The 18,836-nt window shown below is 37.8% G+C and overlaps 1 protein-coding gene across 1 annotated transcript; it reads left to right on the top strand.

Annotated features, from left to right (window-relative positions):
- The first annotated feature begins 5,492 nt into the window (after nt 1–5,492).
- On the top strand, nt 5,493–17,786 carry LOC105443597. Its single transcript, XM_030984943.1, has 5 exons — nt 5,493–5,593; nt 6,562–6,680; nt 7,280–7,378; nt 10,100–10,278; nt 16,647–17,786. Exons 1-5 carry the CDS (start codon nt 5,493–5,495, stop codon nt 17,490–17,492), a joined length of 1,344 nt encoding a protein of 447 aa, XP_030840803.1. The 3' UTR covers nt 17,493–17,786.
- The last annotated feature ends 1,050 nt before the right edge of the window (nt 17,787–18,836 follow it).

Raw genomic sequence — 18,836 nt, 5'->3', positions numbered from 1 at the left:
GCTTGATGCGCATCATGGACCAGTTAGAATCAACTGGAACCGGTTGAATTTAACTGGTTCCAGTTGAATCTAACTGTTTCCAGTTGAAGTTAACTGGAACCAGTTGGAAATTTCAACTGGTGGTAACTGGTTTTTCCTTCTGGGAAATGACCCCTCCTTCACAGAGAGTGATAGGTTCACCAATTCATACGTCCTCACCAAGAAGACAAGTTGTAAAACCTAAGAAGATAAGTTTCCATATTCTTAATGTGGGTTGTCAAGGGCCAAAAAGCAATCTTTTCATCTTCGGATGTAAATCCATGATCAGGACGTCGTCATTGGAACAGAATCTTGGTTATCGTCATGCAATCAACATCATCGAGGTCTTCCCAACTGATCACATTGAGAGGAGGGATCGACCAAATGACCCCCATAGTGGGGTGTTCATATCTATAAGAAGGAACTTCTTGCAACAAGAGAGATAGAACTTGAAACTAACTGTGAAATTATTTGGTGTAAATTGAACATGGCGTGGTCTAAGACACTTCATGTAGCTGCTTACTATAGGCCCCATGAAAATGACGAAGAAAGCCTCACAGAACTCCAGCAATCTTTGAGTAGATTAAATCATGATCACACAGCAGTGATAGGTGGTGATTTCAATCTGCCTGGATGGAATTGGAATACCCGACAAGTGAAGGCATGCCACTACTCTGCACTTCATCATGCCTTTGATTCAATAGTGGATGATCATGGTCTAACACAAGTAGTCACAGAGACAACAAGAGGATAAAATGTACTCGGTCTGTTCCTAGTTAGTAACCCAACGTTGATCACTGATGTATCAGTTAAACCCGGCATTTCAGATCATGACTGCCCGCTGCTCACAATTGCTAGATGTCCGACTCGGCAGAATTAGCAAGCGAGAATCAACATCTACAGCAAAGCTGACTGGAAAAAGTTTGCTGACTTTATGGAAGGTGTCGGAGAGGAAATTGCAGACAAGCTTGACTTATGCTTCGTGAATGAAGCATGGATTATCTTTAAGAGTGGAATAGAGAAGGGATTGTACCACAAAAACTGACATCTAAGAAGGATGACCATGGATTACGAACAAGAAAAGAAGGATCATCCAAAGGATAGACAGGTTGAACAAAAAATGTCGAGACCTACAATCAAGAAATCATGGACTCATCCCCTATCTTTTGGAGGAAGAAGTAAGAACAATCAAGAAAACACTACAACAAGAGCTAAAGGAGGGTGTATTGGAATTATGTGGAATCCCTTTTTTCTACCGATGAAGATAACACAAAACATGACATTATGAAGAGATTTTGGAGGTTCATCAAACATAACAGGTCTGACAACACAGGAATAGCAGAACTGAAAACTAATGGTACTACAGTCACTGATACGATAGCAATAGCTGAAGCACTGAACCAACGGTTCCAAAGTGCATTCACCAAGGAAACACCCATCCCAGACAACTACCGCGACCTCATCATTTCAAGGAAGAGAGGATATTGTGCTCACACCAAAGGGTGTAGAAAATTTGCTCTTTGGCCTGTAGATACACAAAGCTACTGGACCGGACGGTATAACTAAACAAGTCTTGAAGCAATTGGCAACAACTCTGGCTCCTATTCTTTGTGATATATTCCGCTTGTCCTATGAAACGAGTGTAATACCAGAGGACTGGCGTGAGGCGAATGATATACCAATCTACAAGAAACGTAATAGATCAACTCCAATAAACTATCGTCCCATCTCACTAACATGCATTTGCTGCAAACTAATGGAACATGTTCTAGCCAGCAAAAGCATGGGGACAGAAATAGCATCATCTTCCCCCTTCAATATGGCTTTTGCAAGAACATGTCATATGAACAACAGTTATTAGGATTCACAAGTGATCTGCACAAGAACTTGGACGAAGGACGTCAAACGGATGCCATAATCATGGATTTTTCGAAAGCATTCAACAAGGTTGGGCATCAACGGCTCTTGCACAAATTGCAGTTCTATGGTGTCAGAGGGAAGAATCTTGGATGGATCCAAAGCTTTCTCCATGGAAGAAGTCAAAGAGTCCTTTTGGATGGCAAGAACTCATCATCAATAGCAGTGGAATCTGGAGTGCCTCAAGGGTCGGTTCTTGGACCTTGTCTCTTTCTATTCTACATAAATGACTTGCCAAATGGTCTAGCATCCAAAGTTCGCCTATTTGCCGATGATGCTATTTCCTACATGACCATCGACAACCAACATTATGCACACAATCTTCAACAAGACCTCAACAGGATTAGAGACCGGGCTGAAAAATGGATGATCGTTTTGAACACGGACAAATGCAAGGTACTCACAGTCTCCAGGAAAAGAAGCAAGGCACAACACACATGTGTATCATCTGAAGAACACCCCCCCCCCCCTTGAAACCGTTGACTCTGCGAAGTACTTGGGTGTTACCATCACTTCTAATCTCAAGTGGACCAAACATATCAATATACTGTCAACAAAGCCAATAACGTCCTCGCCTTTCTAAGACGCAATCTACGCATTAAATCTTCTGACCTCAAACCCACTGCATACAAACTGTTGGTTTGACCGATCGTAGAGTATGCTTCCTCTGTCTGGGACCCAGCTTACCCAAACCTCATTTAAAAAGTTGAAATGGTGCAAAGAAGAGCTGCAAGATTCACTCTGAATCGTTTATACATAATACATCAAGTGTCAGCAGTATGCTGAAAGAACTTGATTGGACCAGTCTACAATAGCGCAGAGAAAATGACAGACTAACTATGATGTATAATATACACAACGATCTCGCTCTTCTTCCGGCTCAGGACTATATCATACAAGTCACCCAGTTGACGAGAGCCACCCCACCACATTCCTATCAGATGCCAAACTCAAGAACTGAATCGCATCGGCATTCATTCTTTCCGAGGATAGTAAGGAGTTGGAATTCCCTGCCCTCAGAAATTTGTGTAGCGCCATCTGTTGGAGCCTTCCGTAGTCGACTGCAGACGGTTGGTGACAGCAAGTGGCTAGTCTTCCTCCATCTTATACATGAGCTTGTAAATATTTGTAAATAACCTGTATTATAATGTAAATAGCACTCGAATGGACGTAAATTGCGGTTCACACACAAACGCACATAGTTTGCAAGAATCTTCAGTCAATTGAAGGAGGCAGACTTAATCAGAAGAAGAAGAAGAAGAAGAGCCGTAGAATAGAAAATAAATGCTGCCTGACGCTTCTCCTCCTGATTGGTTACGGCATACCATTACCAGGATCCTTGCTACTGCATAGACGCGCATATATAGGCCTAGATCTAGAGTGATTTTGAATTGTTCTACGATCTTCCTATCAAAGCTCAGATGCAGACATTATTTCTCTTCCTCACATCTGCTGTTTTGTGTTCCTACACAAAGAAGTCAAATAAAGATAAAACTGGAGACAATAGATATAATGTTCATGACCTTGGCGTGTCCTTTATTGTGCAACCTATTTCAACCGCGTTTCTTTTACACAAGAGATATGCATGCGCGCATATGAATGTAGTTATAGCATATAACTCATCTCATTACATCCCCCTTCTTTTAACAAACAAATGAATGGTAATTTACAGACTTATTCTGTTTCTTATTCCGTTTATATTTACAAAAGTCTGATTTCGAATGTGAATCATAAATCTCACTTTTGAAGAATTGTTTGAAAATGTCTTTGGAGCAATTAGAGCTCAATAACTTTCTCGATCACTATTTTCATATCAGTAATACCTCTTTAGGTATCTTTTAGGGTGTATTCATTTTGTATGGTATTTTCTCCTTTTTTTCAAAGCGTTTCAAGATTCCATTAAGGGATTTAAAACTTTTATATTTGAACGATTATTAATTCCCTGTTTTTCGTTCATCTGAAGCTATATATGTACATGCATTTTAAAATATAACAATATTTTTGAACTTGTTCAACATCAACAACTTTAAATTCATTAAACAATTTCTAACTCTATCATAGTGTCTATAATGACAAAATAACGATGTTTAAGGATCAAAATGTACAGGTCTGCGAACATGTCGACCTGATCTAGTGACATATGTGTTCTGAGTTTGTTTAGCGCTGTTTTGTGATCTGTGTGTGCTTCCATCTGTTGGCATGTTGTCTTGATCATTCTGTTAAATGACTTGTTCTATGTCATGATGGATTTCAGGTTTTTCTCCTGTTTTCCGAATGTGTCTACGGGTGCGTCATAGAGTTTGGCCACTTGGTGTTTGCACCTCATAGGACTTTGGTTCAGGTCTCTTCTTTAGGACTGTTCCTTTGTCCCAGTGTCCATTTTCCTGGTTTTTTATGCGAACCCGCTGTCCTTGGTGAAATGGTGGGAGGGGACGCGTGTTCCTGTAGTAGTAGAACTTCTGCTGATCTTATCTTTCTTGAAGGCGTTCTTTCACTGCTTCCCTATTAGGATCACGGTTATGGATCCTTACTGGAAGATTCGTCTGGATCTTTCTACCCAGTAGTAGTTCTGCTGGTGACGGTAGATATTGAGAGTCGATGGGTGTTGCCCTAGCTCACGTACTGCAAAGCCTTGTCGACGTCTTGTCTGGCTCGCTTCGCTTTCGTCATCGTCATCTTCATGGTTTGTACCTGACGTTCAATATATCCATTTGACTGCGGGTATCTCGGGCTTGAGGTTACATGAGTAAAACTCTACCCGTCAGCAAAGAATTTGAACTGAGAGCTACTGTATTGAGGACCATTTAATTGTCACTCAAAACTTTCTCTGGTGTGCCGTGTTCGGAGAATACTTCCTTCAGTATGTCAATGGCACAGGCACTTGTTGCTCGTCCTTGGATTTTTTTGACAATTGGGTACTTGGAATATACATCTGCAATTAGTAAGTAGGCCTACTCCTTACCATCCAAGTGGAACAAATCAGTGGCAATGACCTGCCACGGACTTGTTGGAAACAGCACCCATACCAGGGAGAGTGCATCTTCCACGAGAGGATGATCAAGTTGATAACCACACAACACCTGCAGGAATACAGGGTTTAGATTTTTTTTCCTTTTTTTCTTCTTCAAATCTTAATTTAAGAAGTTCATTTCTATCATCATCATCACCATTTGCTTTGAGGCTGTGCCCCTCAGCAAATAGCACTATTGGAGTCACCCCTTACACATAGTTTTAACCAGAACTTCTCAAGACAGTGTATATTTGTATACTATTAATAATCTTTTAAAGTCCACTCCAAATTTTATTAAACCGAAAATGGAAAATCTTTTGCCCAATTGATCGTGAGCCCGGCAGGCACTGAGCAGCGCCAGGTCGACGTTGCTCTATCCCTTATTGTTGAACGCCAAACAACTAGGTAGCAGCAACTCCCGTCTTAATTTATATTTATTATTATTATTATTATTTTGCAATTTTTTAGGACCATGGCATGTCGTCTATTCAAAGCTCGCTCACTTGGTGAAAATCAGTCCATGCTAAAAGTGGAGGGCTTTTCAGGAATGGCTCATGATCTTCTTTCGCTTGTTGATGCTGCTGCCCTGAAAGTGACCAGGAACTTGAACCCGACCTTGTATGCTCTCAAGGTCATTCCACATCATCTGTATCCTGTCTTATTGGCAGCGAGTTTAGAAAGGGGTTTGGCTGTTTATACCAAAGCTATTGTTGGGGCCTGGCCATTAGCTTCACTCAACTTTTCAACCCTTCATTATTTTTCAAAGTACGTGGATGATATGTACTTTACATATTGCATGAATAAACATGATTCCCCCCACACCACTTGGCAGTTATAAGGATGATAATAAGTTATCTGCACTAACCACTAACTGACCCGAGCATAAGTTACCATTATTATTACCCAATTTGCTAGATTTCAGAGCACATTTTCCACTCACTGAGGAGCATGCCGTTCCAGTTCTAGTCAATTTCAACAGGCCACAATAACTAACATATTTGCATTCAAGTGGATGGAGATAGTAGCTCTATGGCCCCAAATCAAAGGACTCAATAAACAGAGAGAGACTGAAATCGGTGTAAAGAGGATTTAATTCACTTTAATACTCTGTACGTCTGCTGAATAATTTGTATCAAGAGCATATCCGATTACATTCTGCTCCAAATTTTGGGTTTCAAAAGAAAGTTGCTTATTTCATTGCACATTTTCTCCTGCTTCATGTGTACTTTATTTCTGTATCATCCATGATAACATGAGAAAAGGTTTGTGATTGAAAATATAATATTTTAAAAAGATAAAATAAGAAATGGAAAGATACAGTGAAGAAAGAAAGTAGTATGGTTGGTCTAAATGAAGAGGATGCTTAATAGTCGAGACAATAAGTAGTGTAGGGAGGGAGTGTCATCATTGGGTCATTGGGTGAAAGTCAGTAACCCCTCGTAGGAGGGAAAATGCTGACTTTAATAAATGATGATGATAGATGATAAACCAAAACTCCATTAATTAACAGATAATCTACATGTAGAAGATGACCACGTGTCTGCACTTTAATCAAATCTGTTCAAAAGATTGTTATGTTAACTGTACATTTTTTTTTCCTTTCTTATTTAAATCAGTTTACCCAGCATTCGAGGGCCTAATGAACAGCATCATCCTGCTCTAGCTGCAGCTATTGCTATATCAGAGCAGAAAGAGAGCAGAATTCAAGACATTGACATCACCTCACTCAACCTCAGTAAGCATTAAATAACAGTAAGTTTTGCTCGTATGGGTCATGATAAAAGCGGTTATAAATGGAATTTTTAAGAGTCTATTGCAACTCTAAATTGCATTTAATAAAAACTTTGATAGTTGCAAAAGTTGAAGCAGAATCTGTTGGTGGGTGCAAAGCTTGAATATCCATCCCATCGGCAGAATATTAACTTTCCTTTTATATTTGTTTTAAGGAGAGCCGTGGCAATGATGAAAAATGTTCGATGTATTCTCTCTCATTTAGCAAATTATGAATTAGGTCTGCGTATGTCACAAACAACACAAAGATATTTGTAATTCAATTTTCTAACATTGGAGTACATTAATCATGCATACAAATAGCACAAATTTTCTTTGCATTTTATCTTCATACACATCATTAAATATCTCTCTTTCTCCCCGTCTCTCTACATTCATTCTCCCCCATATATCTTTCATGTTCTCTCTCTCTCTCTCTCTTTCTCTCTCTCTCTCTTTCTCTCTCGCCATCCCTCTCTCTTTCTCTCTCTCTCACCCTCCTTTTCTCACCCTTTCTCTCTCTCTCACCCTCCTTTTCTCACCCTTTCTCTCGTCTCTCTTTAGGTGACAGAACAAACAACTTGTTTTTGAATACTCTACTGAAAGGTAGACAAGCTGCGACAAAAGACATTGTGAAGAAACACAGGAGTGTAGCATCTAAAGGTGATCCATTTCTCCATATTGTTTTCTTGTGAAATGTCTTCTGAATTTATTCTGAAATGTCTCATTTATTGATCTGCCTGTAGAGTATAAATAGTATCAGTCATCATTGGATAATTGGTGTCACAAATTTCAACTGACATGAATATTGAAGAAAAAAAATGGGTGGTTTTAAAAGGTTGAAATATTGACCAGTGTCTACTATGTGGTGCATGTATTCCCACACTCCCATGCATACATTCATACATTGTGTAGCTTGATTAACGGTAGTGACCTGTTAGCAACAGTAAGCTATTGCTGGGGAGTTGTTGAGGTCCGGCGTTCTGAAGGTAATACATGTATTTAAATCCCCATATAACCATGTTGTATATCAGCAGGGAAAAAGAGGGAGCATAAGCAATTAAGCTCTTGAAAGCTCAAAAAATAGCTCTGGTAAACTGAAAAAGAGCTTTGATAAAAAATAAAAAAATAAAAAATAAAAAAAACACAATTAAAATACTTTTATTACTGTGAAAAAGTGCACCTACACAAATCTTAATGGAGCTCCAGCAAACAGGAGAGTATTTTTTGCAGTTTTGTATATGTTGATCTTTTGCTAGGACCCTGTTGTGTTGTAGTTTGTATTTTTGGCGTTCAGTCAAAATTGACCATTTACGCCTGTCTGTTTATTGGTAGTATTATTTGTCTATGTCCGTCAAATCATTTGTCATTGAGAAAACTGTGCGCCTGTGCTGTTGTGGAGATGTTTCATTTCTTATATATGGACCATGTCTGTTCAGTTCAGTTCAGTTTATTAATATCATCATTTCGCAGCCTGGGCTGAATTGCATGACAATTTACAATTAAAAACATATCATATTTCTTTCACAATTGTTTCAAATATACTACTAGTTAAAATACCATATAATTAACAAAGACAATGAATTGTCATCAATAGTTAGATCACTTTCTAGTGACAATTCATAATATTAGCATTAAGAATAATTCAATGTATATATATATACAACAACAATATTTGCATTAATAATATTATCTAATTTGGTTTTGCATCATTCAGTAGAGATTGGGTAAATAAGTCATTGATAAGGTATTTGAGTGCTTAATTGAACAAAAAATAACCTTGTTGATACCTGTAATGCTATGCGTAATACCCATGTTCATGCTTCGATAATCAATTATGCCCCTGGAAATATAATTATATGAGAAATATGTTCTGATTTCAAAATATATATCGATAATAATAATTAAATAAATAGTGACACCGGTTTCGTCAAAAAGAGTTAGGCGTACATTGTTCTCTATTCACCCCTTTTATACAACCTTGGCATTATTCATTTAGGCAAGTTGTCAGAAATGGAATGGAGCTATTCTGATATCTTTGTGTCCTGGCATTGATAGATTTGTACGTTCGGCTGGTCCTGAGCTGCATGGAATGAGTTGTGTCGTTGAGAGGGAACACATTCGAGTATATATGGGAACGTACACATGCTTCGGCAAACTTTGTACATAGGTCATGCCTTCTTTCTTCTAATGTTTCTATTGAACTTCTTTGAGAGCAGTTGTGTAAGTGAGTTCAGCTCCAGTGCACTAGTCTGCAGCTTTGTGAGTCCAGGGTGCCACACCGGTGCTGCGTATTCCAGAGCTGGCCGGACGTAGGACTTGTATACGGCAACTAGATCTTCTCGTGGGATTCGAAATCTCTTCAGTCTGCTCAGTATATGTACCCGTTTCTTGCTCTTCGACATCATTTCTTTGACTTGTTTGTCCCATTTTAGGTCACCTTGAACCCAGACACCGAGGATTTTCGTTTCATTGACCACCTCCAAAACATTCGGGTCTAGAGATATGTCTGGGGGTGCTGGTTTGGTTCTCTTGAAGCAAAACTGCAGTTGTTTACATTTAGCTGCATTTAGTTTCAAGTAGTTTTGGTCAGCCCATTGCACCAGGTCGTTGACAGCTTCCTGCAGGTGAGAAGGCTCATTGACGGTCTTGGTCTCGCCGATACTAAGATCGTCTACATACTTCCATGTATGCAACTCTGTCGACTCCAGTGCGTCATTGACTGCTAGAAAGGCTAGGGGGCCGATCTTTGTTCCTTGGGGAACGCCACAGGTTAGTTTCTTCCAGGAGGAGATAGCGCTTTGGTATTTTACTCTCTGGTGCCTATTCGTTTAAAAGTCGGCGATCCACGGGATGATTTCCGGACGGACTCCCATATTTAAGAGCTTAGTTACAACCACGGTGTGGTCTACCGTGTCGAACGCCTTCGAGAAATCTGTGACCACAAGATTTCCTACAAAATCCTGTTTGTCTGATTCCTTGTAGAATTGATTCATCATTTCAATCAAACAGTGTGTGGTTGATGAGCCTTTGAGGCTTCCATACTGATGTCGTTCAATATTTGGCCCCATGTCATGTTGGATCCATTTAGCCACGAATCCCTCACAAACTTTCGCACATTGGGATGTTAGTGACACAGGCCTGAGTTTTGTGATGACAGGAGGTTTCTCTTTTTGCACGGGAACAACATCTGCGTCTTTCCAGATCTGAGGGACCTTGCCTTCCCTGAGGAGTTGAAAATGTCTGTCATGGGTATGCTGATCTCGCAAGCAAATTCCTTGAGAACTCTGTTTGGCAAGTCATCAGGGCCGATGGCTTTATTAATGTTGATCCTGTTCAGCTGTTGAATATATCTAAAAGGTGCATTGAAATATTTTCTATCAGAGCACCGAGAACTGAGGATCCTGATGAATTCAAGGGTTACCGGACAAGAGATGAAAGCCGTCTTCAAGAAAAGTAAGCAGCTCCAATATGCCAATATACACGTCCGCAGCAAACGGCTCACGATAGACCAGTGTGGTACAGATCTTGTGGAGAGGGTCTTGGATTTGATTGAAAAAGAGGTGAGCTGTTACGTAATGGCAATTTAGGTAGGTAGGTAGACTCTGCAGAGATAATGATACAAACTTGGAATTATTCATCAGCCAAGAAAGTTGAACAGACCAGGTATGAAATTTCTGCCTTTCATGATTCCAGTTTTCATCATGAATGAATTACAGCACACATGGATACTGATTTGTGCATTTGTATTATACCTGGAACTATGTACAATTTGTTTCAACTTTAGATAACCCGACATGAGTGTCTTAGTATGCTGTTGGTGTTAAATTTCATACCTTTTCAACACCTTTATCTGCAGCTTTTTTCTTATTGTTTGGTAACCTCATATCTACTGGTCCCATGTGCCTTTTTGTTTGTTTGACCAAATAAAATGCATCCGGTCATTCCAGTGTGTTGCCTTTTTGTGAAAAGCAACTATTGTGAGCAACTGAGCACTGCGGTGTACTTTATACAAATATATGTTTCTACAATAGTTAAGGATCATCTCCAGCACCTCACTAACACAAGAAAATTTAAAAAGTATTAAACATCAGGGAAAATAAGCCAAGTTTTATCCAAACTTGGTGCTTTAATTGCTCTTCCATTCACCAACTCACAGCTAACGTGCATGTGCACAACATTAACCTATTTTTAATGTATTTTTAATATGAATATTCAATATATTTGTAACACACCGAGTGAGGCTCTTGACTGCATATGAAAAGTCATGGGTCCAATCCTAAGTTGGTATTGTTCAGGGCGTCTTATGAGATCTAAATTTGGGTCTAAGTTTTGTATACCGTATTTGCCGGCGTATAGGCTGCAGTATTTTTGGAAGAGAAAATATCAAAAAGTCGGGGTGCGGCCTATGCGGCGAAAGAGTAAAATTTTTTATTTTTTTATTTTTTTATTTTTTAGTTACGATTTATGGCGCTATGCCTGGCAATGTCTCCCAGCTCAGTAATCAGTGTGTTGACTCACCACTCGGAAACTACAACAACACTAAAATTTGTCTGTCATCTTGGTTTGAAAGTAATCTTTCTAATAGATCTCAATATTTAGTTTATAATAATAATTCCTCAATTTTTTGTATATAACAAATGGTGTACCACAAGGTTCTATCCTAGGACCTAGTACTCTATTGTTTTTAATTCACATTAATGATCTTACACATTCTTCTAAAAACGACATTGTTACTATTATTTGTGACAAGTTTACAAGCACAAATCAGCGCCTTTAACTGCACCTCGATTTTAAATGAAGGTCCTTCCCCGCGTGGGTTTTCGGCAACAAAACAACAACAACAACCAAAAAACAAAAAAAAATGTTTTTTTTTTTTTTTTTTTTTTTTTTTTTTAAATGTCAAAATCGGGGGTGCGGCCTATTTATTTATTTTATTTTATTTATTTATTTATATTTCACCAGGGTAGCTCATTCAACAAAAAGTTGGTCTTCCATGAGGCCCTGTAAAACATGTATATACAATTAAAAAGATAAAACAAACAATTAGGTATGAATACATTAATAGAACAGTATTACATATTGAAAATAAATATACAATATCAAACATATTAATCAGTGTCAATTATGATGAATGCTAGTATAAATAGATCACTTGCTAAGAGAGTAAAGGATTAAGTAAAAGAAGCGAGAGAGAGAGCTTAAAGAAAAATAGAGGCAGACTAGCAGTAAAAAATAATTAAAAAAAGGTGTTCCTCAAAACCTATCCTGATTCAACAGCAAGGTGGAAAAAATATTTCTTAAGTGCCAATTTGAAGGTCTTTACATTACTTATCTGCTTAATATTAGAAGGTAATTTATTCCATAGAGAAGCACCATCATAACTTATTGCATTCTTAAGGTATTCAGTATGACATTTATCAATAATCAGGTCATGACGAGTACATTGCCGTGTGTAAAAATTATGTTGAGTTGATACTTCTTGAAAAACATCTTTGTGAAAGTCTGAAGATAAATCGTTAAGACATTTAAAAACAAATATACATCTAAAATATTTAACCCTCTCTTGAAATGGTATCCAATTCATGCGAGTAAATAATTCCTTTGATGGGGTATACATATTACAGTTTAAAATCATTCTTGCAGCCCTCTTTTGTAGTTTAGTTATCTTATCTATATGACTTAAAAACCTGTTTCCCCAAATTTCACAACAATAATCATTTTGTGATTGTATGAGACATGTGTATAATAATTTCAATGAAATGTCATCTACATATGGTTTAACTCTTCTAAGCATGGCAAGTCCGGCAAACACTTTTCTACATAAATAATCTACATGATCAGACCATAATATGTTTTCATCGATCATAATACCTAGACATTTAAAGATCTTACATTGTTCGACACATATATCTTCATATTTTAATGTAATACTGTCATTTTTAAAATGGTTTAATCTTTGTTTACTTCCGATGATCATAAATTTGGTTTTATCAACATTCAAATAGAGTTTATTACATTTTATCCATGTACATATAACATTAAAATCACTTTGCAATTTAATTTGTACATCCGAAAAGGTGGGTCCACTTACATAAAGTGTCGTGTCGTCGGCATACATTACAATTTTTCCATGTTTCAAAACTTCTGACATATCATCTATATAAATCAAAAATAGGAGCGGGCCCAAAATAGATCCCTGTGGAACTCCAACAGAAATACAGCGATCAGTTGATTTAGAATCATTTATAGCAACATATTGTTTTCTATTATTTAAATACGAGTCAAACCAAGCTAATGATAACTTACTCAAACCTATTTTCTTTAACTTATTTAACAAAATATCTGGATTAACCGTATCAAAAGCTCGTCTTAAATCAATAAAAAGAGCCCCTACAATGAGGCCTTTATCTATGCAGTGTAACCAACTGTCTGTTAAAGCCCCAAGAGCCGAGGCTGTAGAATGACCTGGCCGGAACCCGAACTGCGTCTTACTGAGGATATTATGTTCTATTAAATAATCATACAATTGCTGATGAACAGTCCTTTCAATGAGTTTACTTATTGCAGGTAAGATGGAAATTGGACGAAAATTACCAATATTGTTAATGTCGCCTTTTTTGAATAACGGAAAAACGGAAAAACCTTTGCATACTTCCAATCATTGGGAAAGACTCCTGTTGAAAAAGACAAATTAATCAATTGAGTAATGGTTGGTACAATAAAAGCTTTAGATTTTTTTAGGAAGATAATATTAATATCATCAGACCCTGTTGCTTTGTTAGAATCCAAGTTTGAAATCAATTTTTCAACATAGCTTTCATTGGTGGAAACAAAGTTAAAAACATAATTGGAAGGATAGCAATTAAAAACATCCCCAATATCATGTTCGTCGGCTTGTATGACATTCATCTCTTGCGCGAGCTTAGCATTTATTCGAATAAAATAATCATTAAATGCATTGGCAATAGCGTCATCGTTATTAAACACCATATCATTGTCGTAAAGAATGGAAGGAAATGATGAGGATTTTGTTGGTAATAATAACTTTAAACATTTCCACATCTTTGAAACATCGTTTACATTTTTCTTGATTTCTTTCTTTAAATATTCAGTTTTACTTTTAAACATAGATATATTGACCTCATTCCTTAGATTGGTGTACTTTGACCATAATTCTTCACACATTGTATTTAAATGGGAATCTTTTTGCAATAAAATCTTTTTCTTTACTTTCAATAATTTTCTATGAATATTATCTCTTTTCTTCATCAGTGTTCTAATATGTGACGTTATCCACGAAAGCGATTGATCTTTAACACGAAATGATTTTATTGGTGCAACTTTATTTACAATAGAGGTAAAAATTAATTTCCAGGTTCTCCAGAAAACATTAACGTCGTCAATGTCACATAAATTTGACAAAGATGCAGATTCTAAAAGATCATAAAATTCCTGATCGTCAAAATCTTTTAAAGAGCGAAAGGAAACAGTTTTAGGTAGAGACTTTTTCTGTCTTGAATTCAAATTTCGAATAACATACACCATGTAATGATCACTAAGAGAAGTCATTATACATCCATGTTCGACAATTTTTGAAGTACGAGTTGTAAAAGCGAGATCAATAATGGAAGCGGAGTTTTTCGTAACGCGCGTAAAAATATCGATTAATTGAATAAAGTTGTACGAACTCGTCAAATAATCTAGTTTGTGAAATAAACGTGTATCTTTTAATTTACTAAAATCACAGTTAAAATCTCCAAAAACGAGTATTTCATCTATTGAAGAACCTGAAGAACATATTGATTCCAACCTTGCTTCAAGTTTTTCAAAAAATGAAACATCACATGACGGAGATCTGTATATACTAATAACATACATGCTTTTCTGAAAAGGTAAAGTAATTTGAATACATATCATTTCTAAATCCAGACTTTCCAAATCGTATCTTCTGGTATAAAAAATCTTATCTGATATATAAATAGCTATTCCTCCACCGTGGCGTGTTCTATCTTTACGTTCAACTCTTAAATTGTCGATCGATATTACATTATCGGATATAGAAGAATCACAAAAAGTTTCGTTAAAACAAAGAACATCAATATTATTATTAGACAAAAGGTATCGTATTAAATCAATCTTATTTACCAAACCTCTGATATTCAAATGCAAAAATAGACTTCCTTTCGATAGTTTAGGGATTTTACCATTTATAAGATTGAGTTGTTGTGAAAAATGGTTCGTAGACTTTTTCTTGAAGGAAGAAATATCTGGTATAATATTGACATTAGTATCCTGGTTTGACATATGACATTTATTAGAGGCGCTCTCTTCTTGGCCACCATATTAGTAATAGGGGCAATATCTTAGTTTATGACCAGTCTGCAGACACTGGCGGCACTGGAGTGGAGCCCCATGTCGGCAGAAATGAGCGCGGTGGTTCGGTTCTCCACAGAATTCACATCCTTGAAATGCGCGACTTAGATTACGTGATGTTGGTGCACTGACTACTGAAGCATAAGTCGAGCGATGGTTCATTGGCATGTTGTATTGTTGTCTTGGTGGGAGTGACTGGGGGTGTGTGCGTTCACGTGACTGGGTGTATTGAAATGGTGGCGTCTGTTGATATGGAAACGATGTACGTTGCGTTGACTGAAGAGGGACTGGCTGGGTGGAGCGAATTGATGGGAAGCTATCCTTTTCTTCTGGTGGGAGTGGCTGGGGGTGTGTGCGATTACGTGACTGGATGTACTGAAATGGTGGCGTTGGTTGGTATGGCAACGGTGGCTGTAGAGAGGCTGTCTGTGTGGAGCGAATTGGTGGGAAGCTATCCAATGGAGGGCGATAGGTTTGTTGCCATGGTTGCAGTGGTGGTTGAGAAGGGATAGGCCGAGTAGATGGATGACGAAGAGGACGGCTAGAAGTGCCAGGTGGCGAAGGTTGTGAGATTTGAGGGGGTTGGACCGATGTCGATGTCGAATATTGTGGAGGTCGTATCGATGATGATGTGGTGACGTTTGGAGAGCGATGATTTGATGGGATTGACTTTTCCTTTAGACGCGGGACATCAAGAAGTGCTTCAATAACATGCTTCACTTCTTTCATGTCACTTGATAATTGATCGATTCTCTGATGCACACATTTACATTTCATGCATATTCGTTCTTTTACGTTACATTTTAAGTCACACATCAAGCAGCGCCCATCTCTTGAAATTCCATGGTGAGACGACGTAACGCTGACAATAGAGCTATTGTCATGATTGTCTTCGTTGTTTGATAGTGACACACTTGAGCGGTTACCACGTTCTGTTTCCTTGACAAGGACAAAATGGCGGCAAATTTCGACATTCAATTCGGGGTAGATTTGAGTTAGTTCCCCTAAATAAAAGTCTGTAGTGGCAAGCCCCTCAGGAACTGATTCGTGGGCCTTGAAAATAACTTCCAGAGCAAAATATATGCTGTCACATGTAATTCCTTTCGGAAGTTTATACTTAAATGAAGAAGTTCCAGGTATACCGTGGTAACGGTTCGTCCGTATCTTAATTGTCATGGGATGAAGTAAAATAACACGATATCACATCAGAAAATGATCACTACAAAAATATGAAGATATATACAAATTTGTCCAGTTAGAAGACACAATTTCTTTGAAGTTCCTTTGAAGTTCCTCGCCTACATTAGATGGCAATCTGTACTACGGCACTGCGGCCTTATCGCCGGCAAATACGGTACCTAATTGTTCTATTTACAGTCATGCATTTAAAGCTATACTTATACATGCACAGTAAAACCTGTTTATTAAGACCACCCCAGGGAAACGCAAAAGGAAGCCATTGTAGACAGGTGGCTTTTTTTTAGAGAGGTGGCCACTAAGACAAGTTTGACTGTATACCCATTTACAAAATCAGTTTCTCTTTTACGTTTCACAGAGAACAACAGAGCTTAATTTGAGCTACAATAGCCTTAGAAATGAGGGTCTCAAAAGGATCTTGGACCTTATTCAACAGTTCCCAGCACTCACCACATTGTGTCTTAGGTATAACACCCTGAACTTTACGAATGAACATGGTGACTCAGCAGTCAAGGAGCTAGCGTCTACTCTCCGTCGTCTTCCCCACCTCAGATACCTCAATTTATCTGCAAATCGTATAACCCGGAAATTAGCAGAAATACTTAGCCCCATGGAGCAGTCATTGTCCCTCCTTGATGCAACCTGCTGTATGCTTTCTAAAGAGGACATCGAGTATCTCTCTGGATCTCATCATACCCGAGGCCTGCAGCATCTGCTCTTGAGAGATAACTATGACTTTGGGCGCAACTGGGAAGCAGCAGAGAGACTTATCAGGAATGTAGCTAACAATCTGGTAGAGCTTGATCTAGAACACTGCAACCTGAGCCGAATTCAAGGTGTCGCTGCTCGACTGGCTGTTCTAGCACCAAGATTCAAGTGCTTGAGGTCTCTGGAGATACAACACAACTTTTTGACAGCTAGGGATCAGATTAATGTTGTTGTGGAATTTGGGAAATGTCCTACGATGGACGTGCTCAGATTGTCTTTCCCTATAAAGGAAGAGGATGTATTTCTGCTTGAAGATGATGACGAAGGCAGAACTGATCGAGAATGGTTCGAGAATGTTTGTAAGAAAAGAAAAGCTGAAGCTCAGCACCATCATCCTGGTGGTAATACATGTAAATGTAAACTTTTAATTGTCTATGTATATCAAGAAGACTTGGTGTTCCATTCAGCTGAAGACCAATTTGTATTTTCAATTTGATTATACAATATATGTATATTGTTGAACTTCCACCAGAGGGTTCTGTGCATTCTGAAATATCTGCAATTTCATAAAGACATGGTAATAGCAGGGGGACGTTTCACAAAACTTGTCATCAGCGACAAATGACAGTTTGTGTTATAAGCTACTGAAATCCTTGCTTCTGATTGGTTATCAGCAGATTTGTCACTGATTTTTGTCATTGAAAAAAGGCTTTGTGAAACGCCCCCCAGGAGTGTCAGGAGAGGATTTGGAATTCATAAGAAGGTACTCCGGAAGTACTCCAGAAGAACCAGAATCGCTAATCAACATATTTTGGTAGTTATCAGAGGGTCAAGTGATTTGCCATATTATTGGTCAATTTTATTTTAACCCTATTTAGCCCGGGCTATTTTGAAACTGCATAGCCCAGGGGGGGGGGGGGGCTTCTAAGGCCCCCCCCCCCCACTATGATCTCGGCCGTGAAACGCCCGATCGCCGCGAAAATTTGCATCCATGTCAAGTGAAGTGTATAGAATACTATGGTAATTTCAATTTTTTGAAAAATTCACTCATTTGCATATTTATGGTAATTTATGCAAATAAGGTCATAAAATTCACATTTTTGCCCATAAATCAGACATTATTCATATTTAAGCATTCTTTCTCACTACATATATTTGTTAGACTATTTGGAATAATAATACAACACAAAAAATTGAAAAACCAGGATTATTCCTTATGTTATCTATTGTTTTGATAATTTCTTATGTATTTCCTTGTTTTTTTTAACTAATGTATTTTATTGTTTTTGTTATTTTATTTCATTTCCAACTATAATTCAACTATTTTAAACCCAAAATAAACACCTAAACTATAAACAAGACCAAATAACCAATGTTTTATCTCTTTATTTGAAAAATGAGATTTCCATATGTTTTGTACACAAATCACAAAAATAAGCGATTTTTGGGCTGACATGCAAAGACAAAAGGACACGTGACTTTGTAATGGTACGTCCGATTTTCGAAAAATTTCTTTCAAAAGATGCGCAAGACTCGAAAGAAAAAAGTCACAAAATTTCAGTGCAAGATTTTCTTGCGTTAAAAAATTATCGCGAAAAATGTCGAGGGGGGGGGGGGGCTTCTAAAGCCCCCCCCCCCCTCCCCGGGCTAAATAGGGTTAAAAGACAGTACCTGCCATGACTAATTTTTCTTTATTAAAGCTCAGCTAATCATATTGCATATTTTAATATATTTTGTTTTACTCTGTTTTACCCTTTTAAACAATGTCACCTTGAGAGTTTATTTACCACAATTTTCTATTCTTATCAAATATTTTTCTTTAAATGGACTTGGTAACATT

This window comes from Strongylocentrotus purpuratus, unplaced genomic scaffold (assembly GCF_000002235.5).
Source record: "Strongylocentrotus purpuratus isolate Spur 01 unplaced genomic scaffold, Spur_5.0 spur5_scaffold_14, whole genome shotgun sequence".
Classification (NCBI taxonomy): Eukaryota; Metazoa; Echinodermata; class Echinoidea; order Camarodonta; family Strongylocentrotidae; genus Strongylocentrotus; species Strongylocentrotus purpuratus.
This window is presented reverse-complemented; position numbering and strand designations above follow the sequence as displayed.

Excerpts from the sequence above, each read along its gene's own strand:
- LOC105443597 (XM_030984943.1), top strand. The coding sequence starts at position 5,493 with ATGGCTCATGATCTTCTTTCGCTTGTTGATGCTGCTGCCCTGAAAGTG. Across the intron at positions 5,594-6,561 it reads AAGGTCATTCCACATCATCT|TTTACCCAGCATTCGAGGGC; the intron begins GTATCCTGTCTT and ends TATTTAAATCAG. Across the intron at positions 10,279-16,646 it reads TGGATTTGATTGAAAAAGAG|AGAACAACAGAGCTTAATTT; the intron begins GTGAGCTGTTAC and ends TACGTTTCACAG.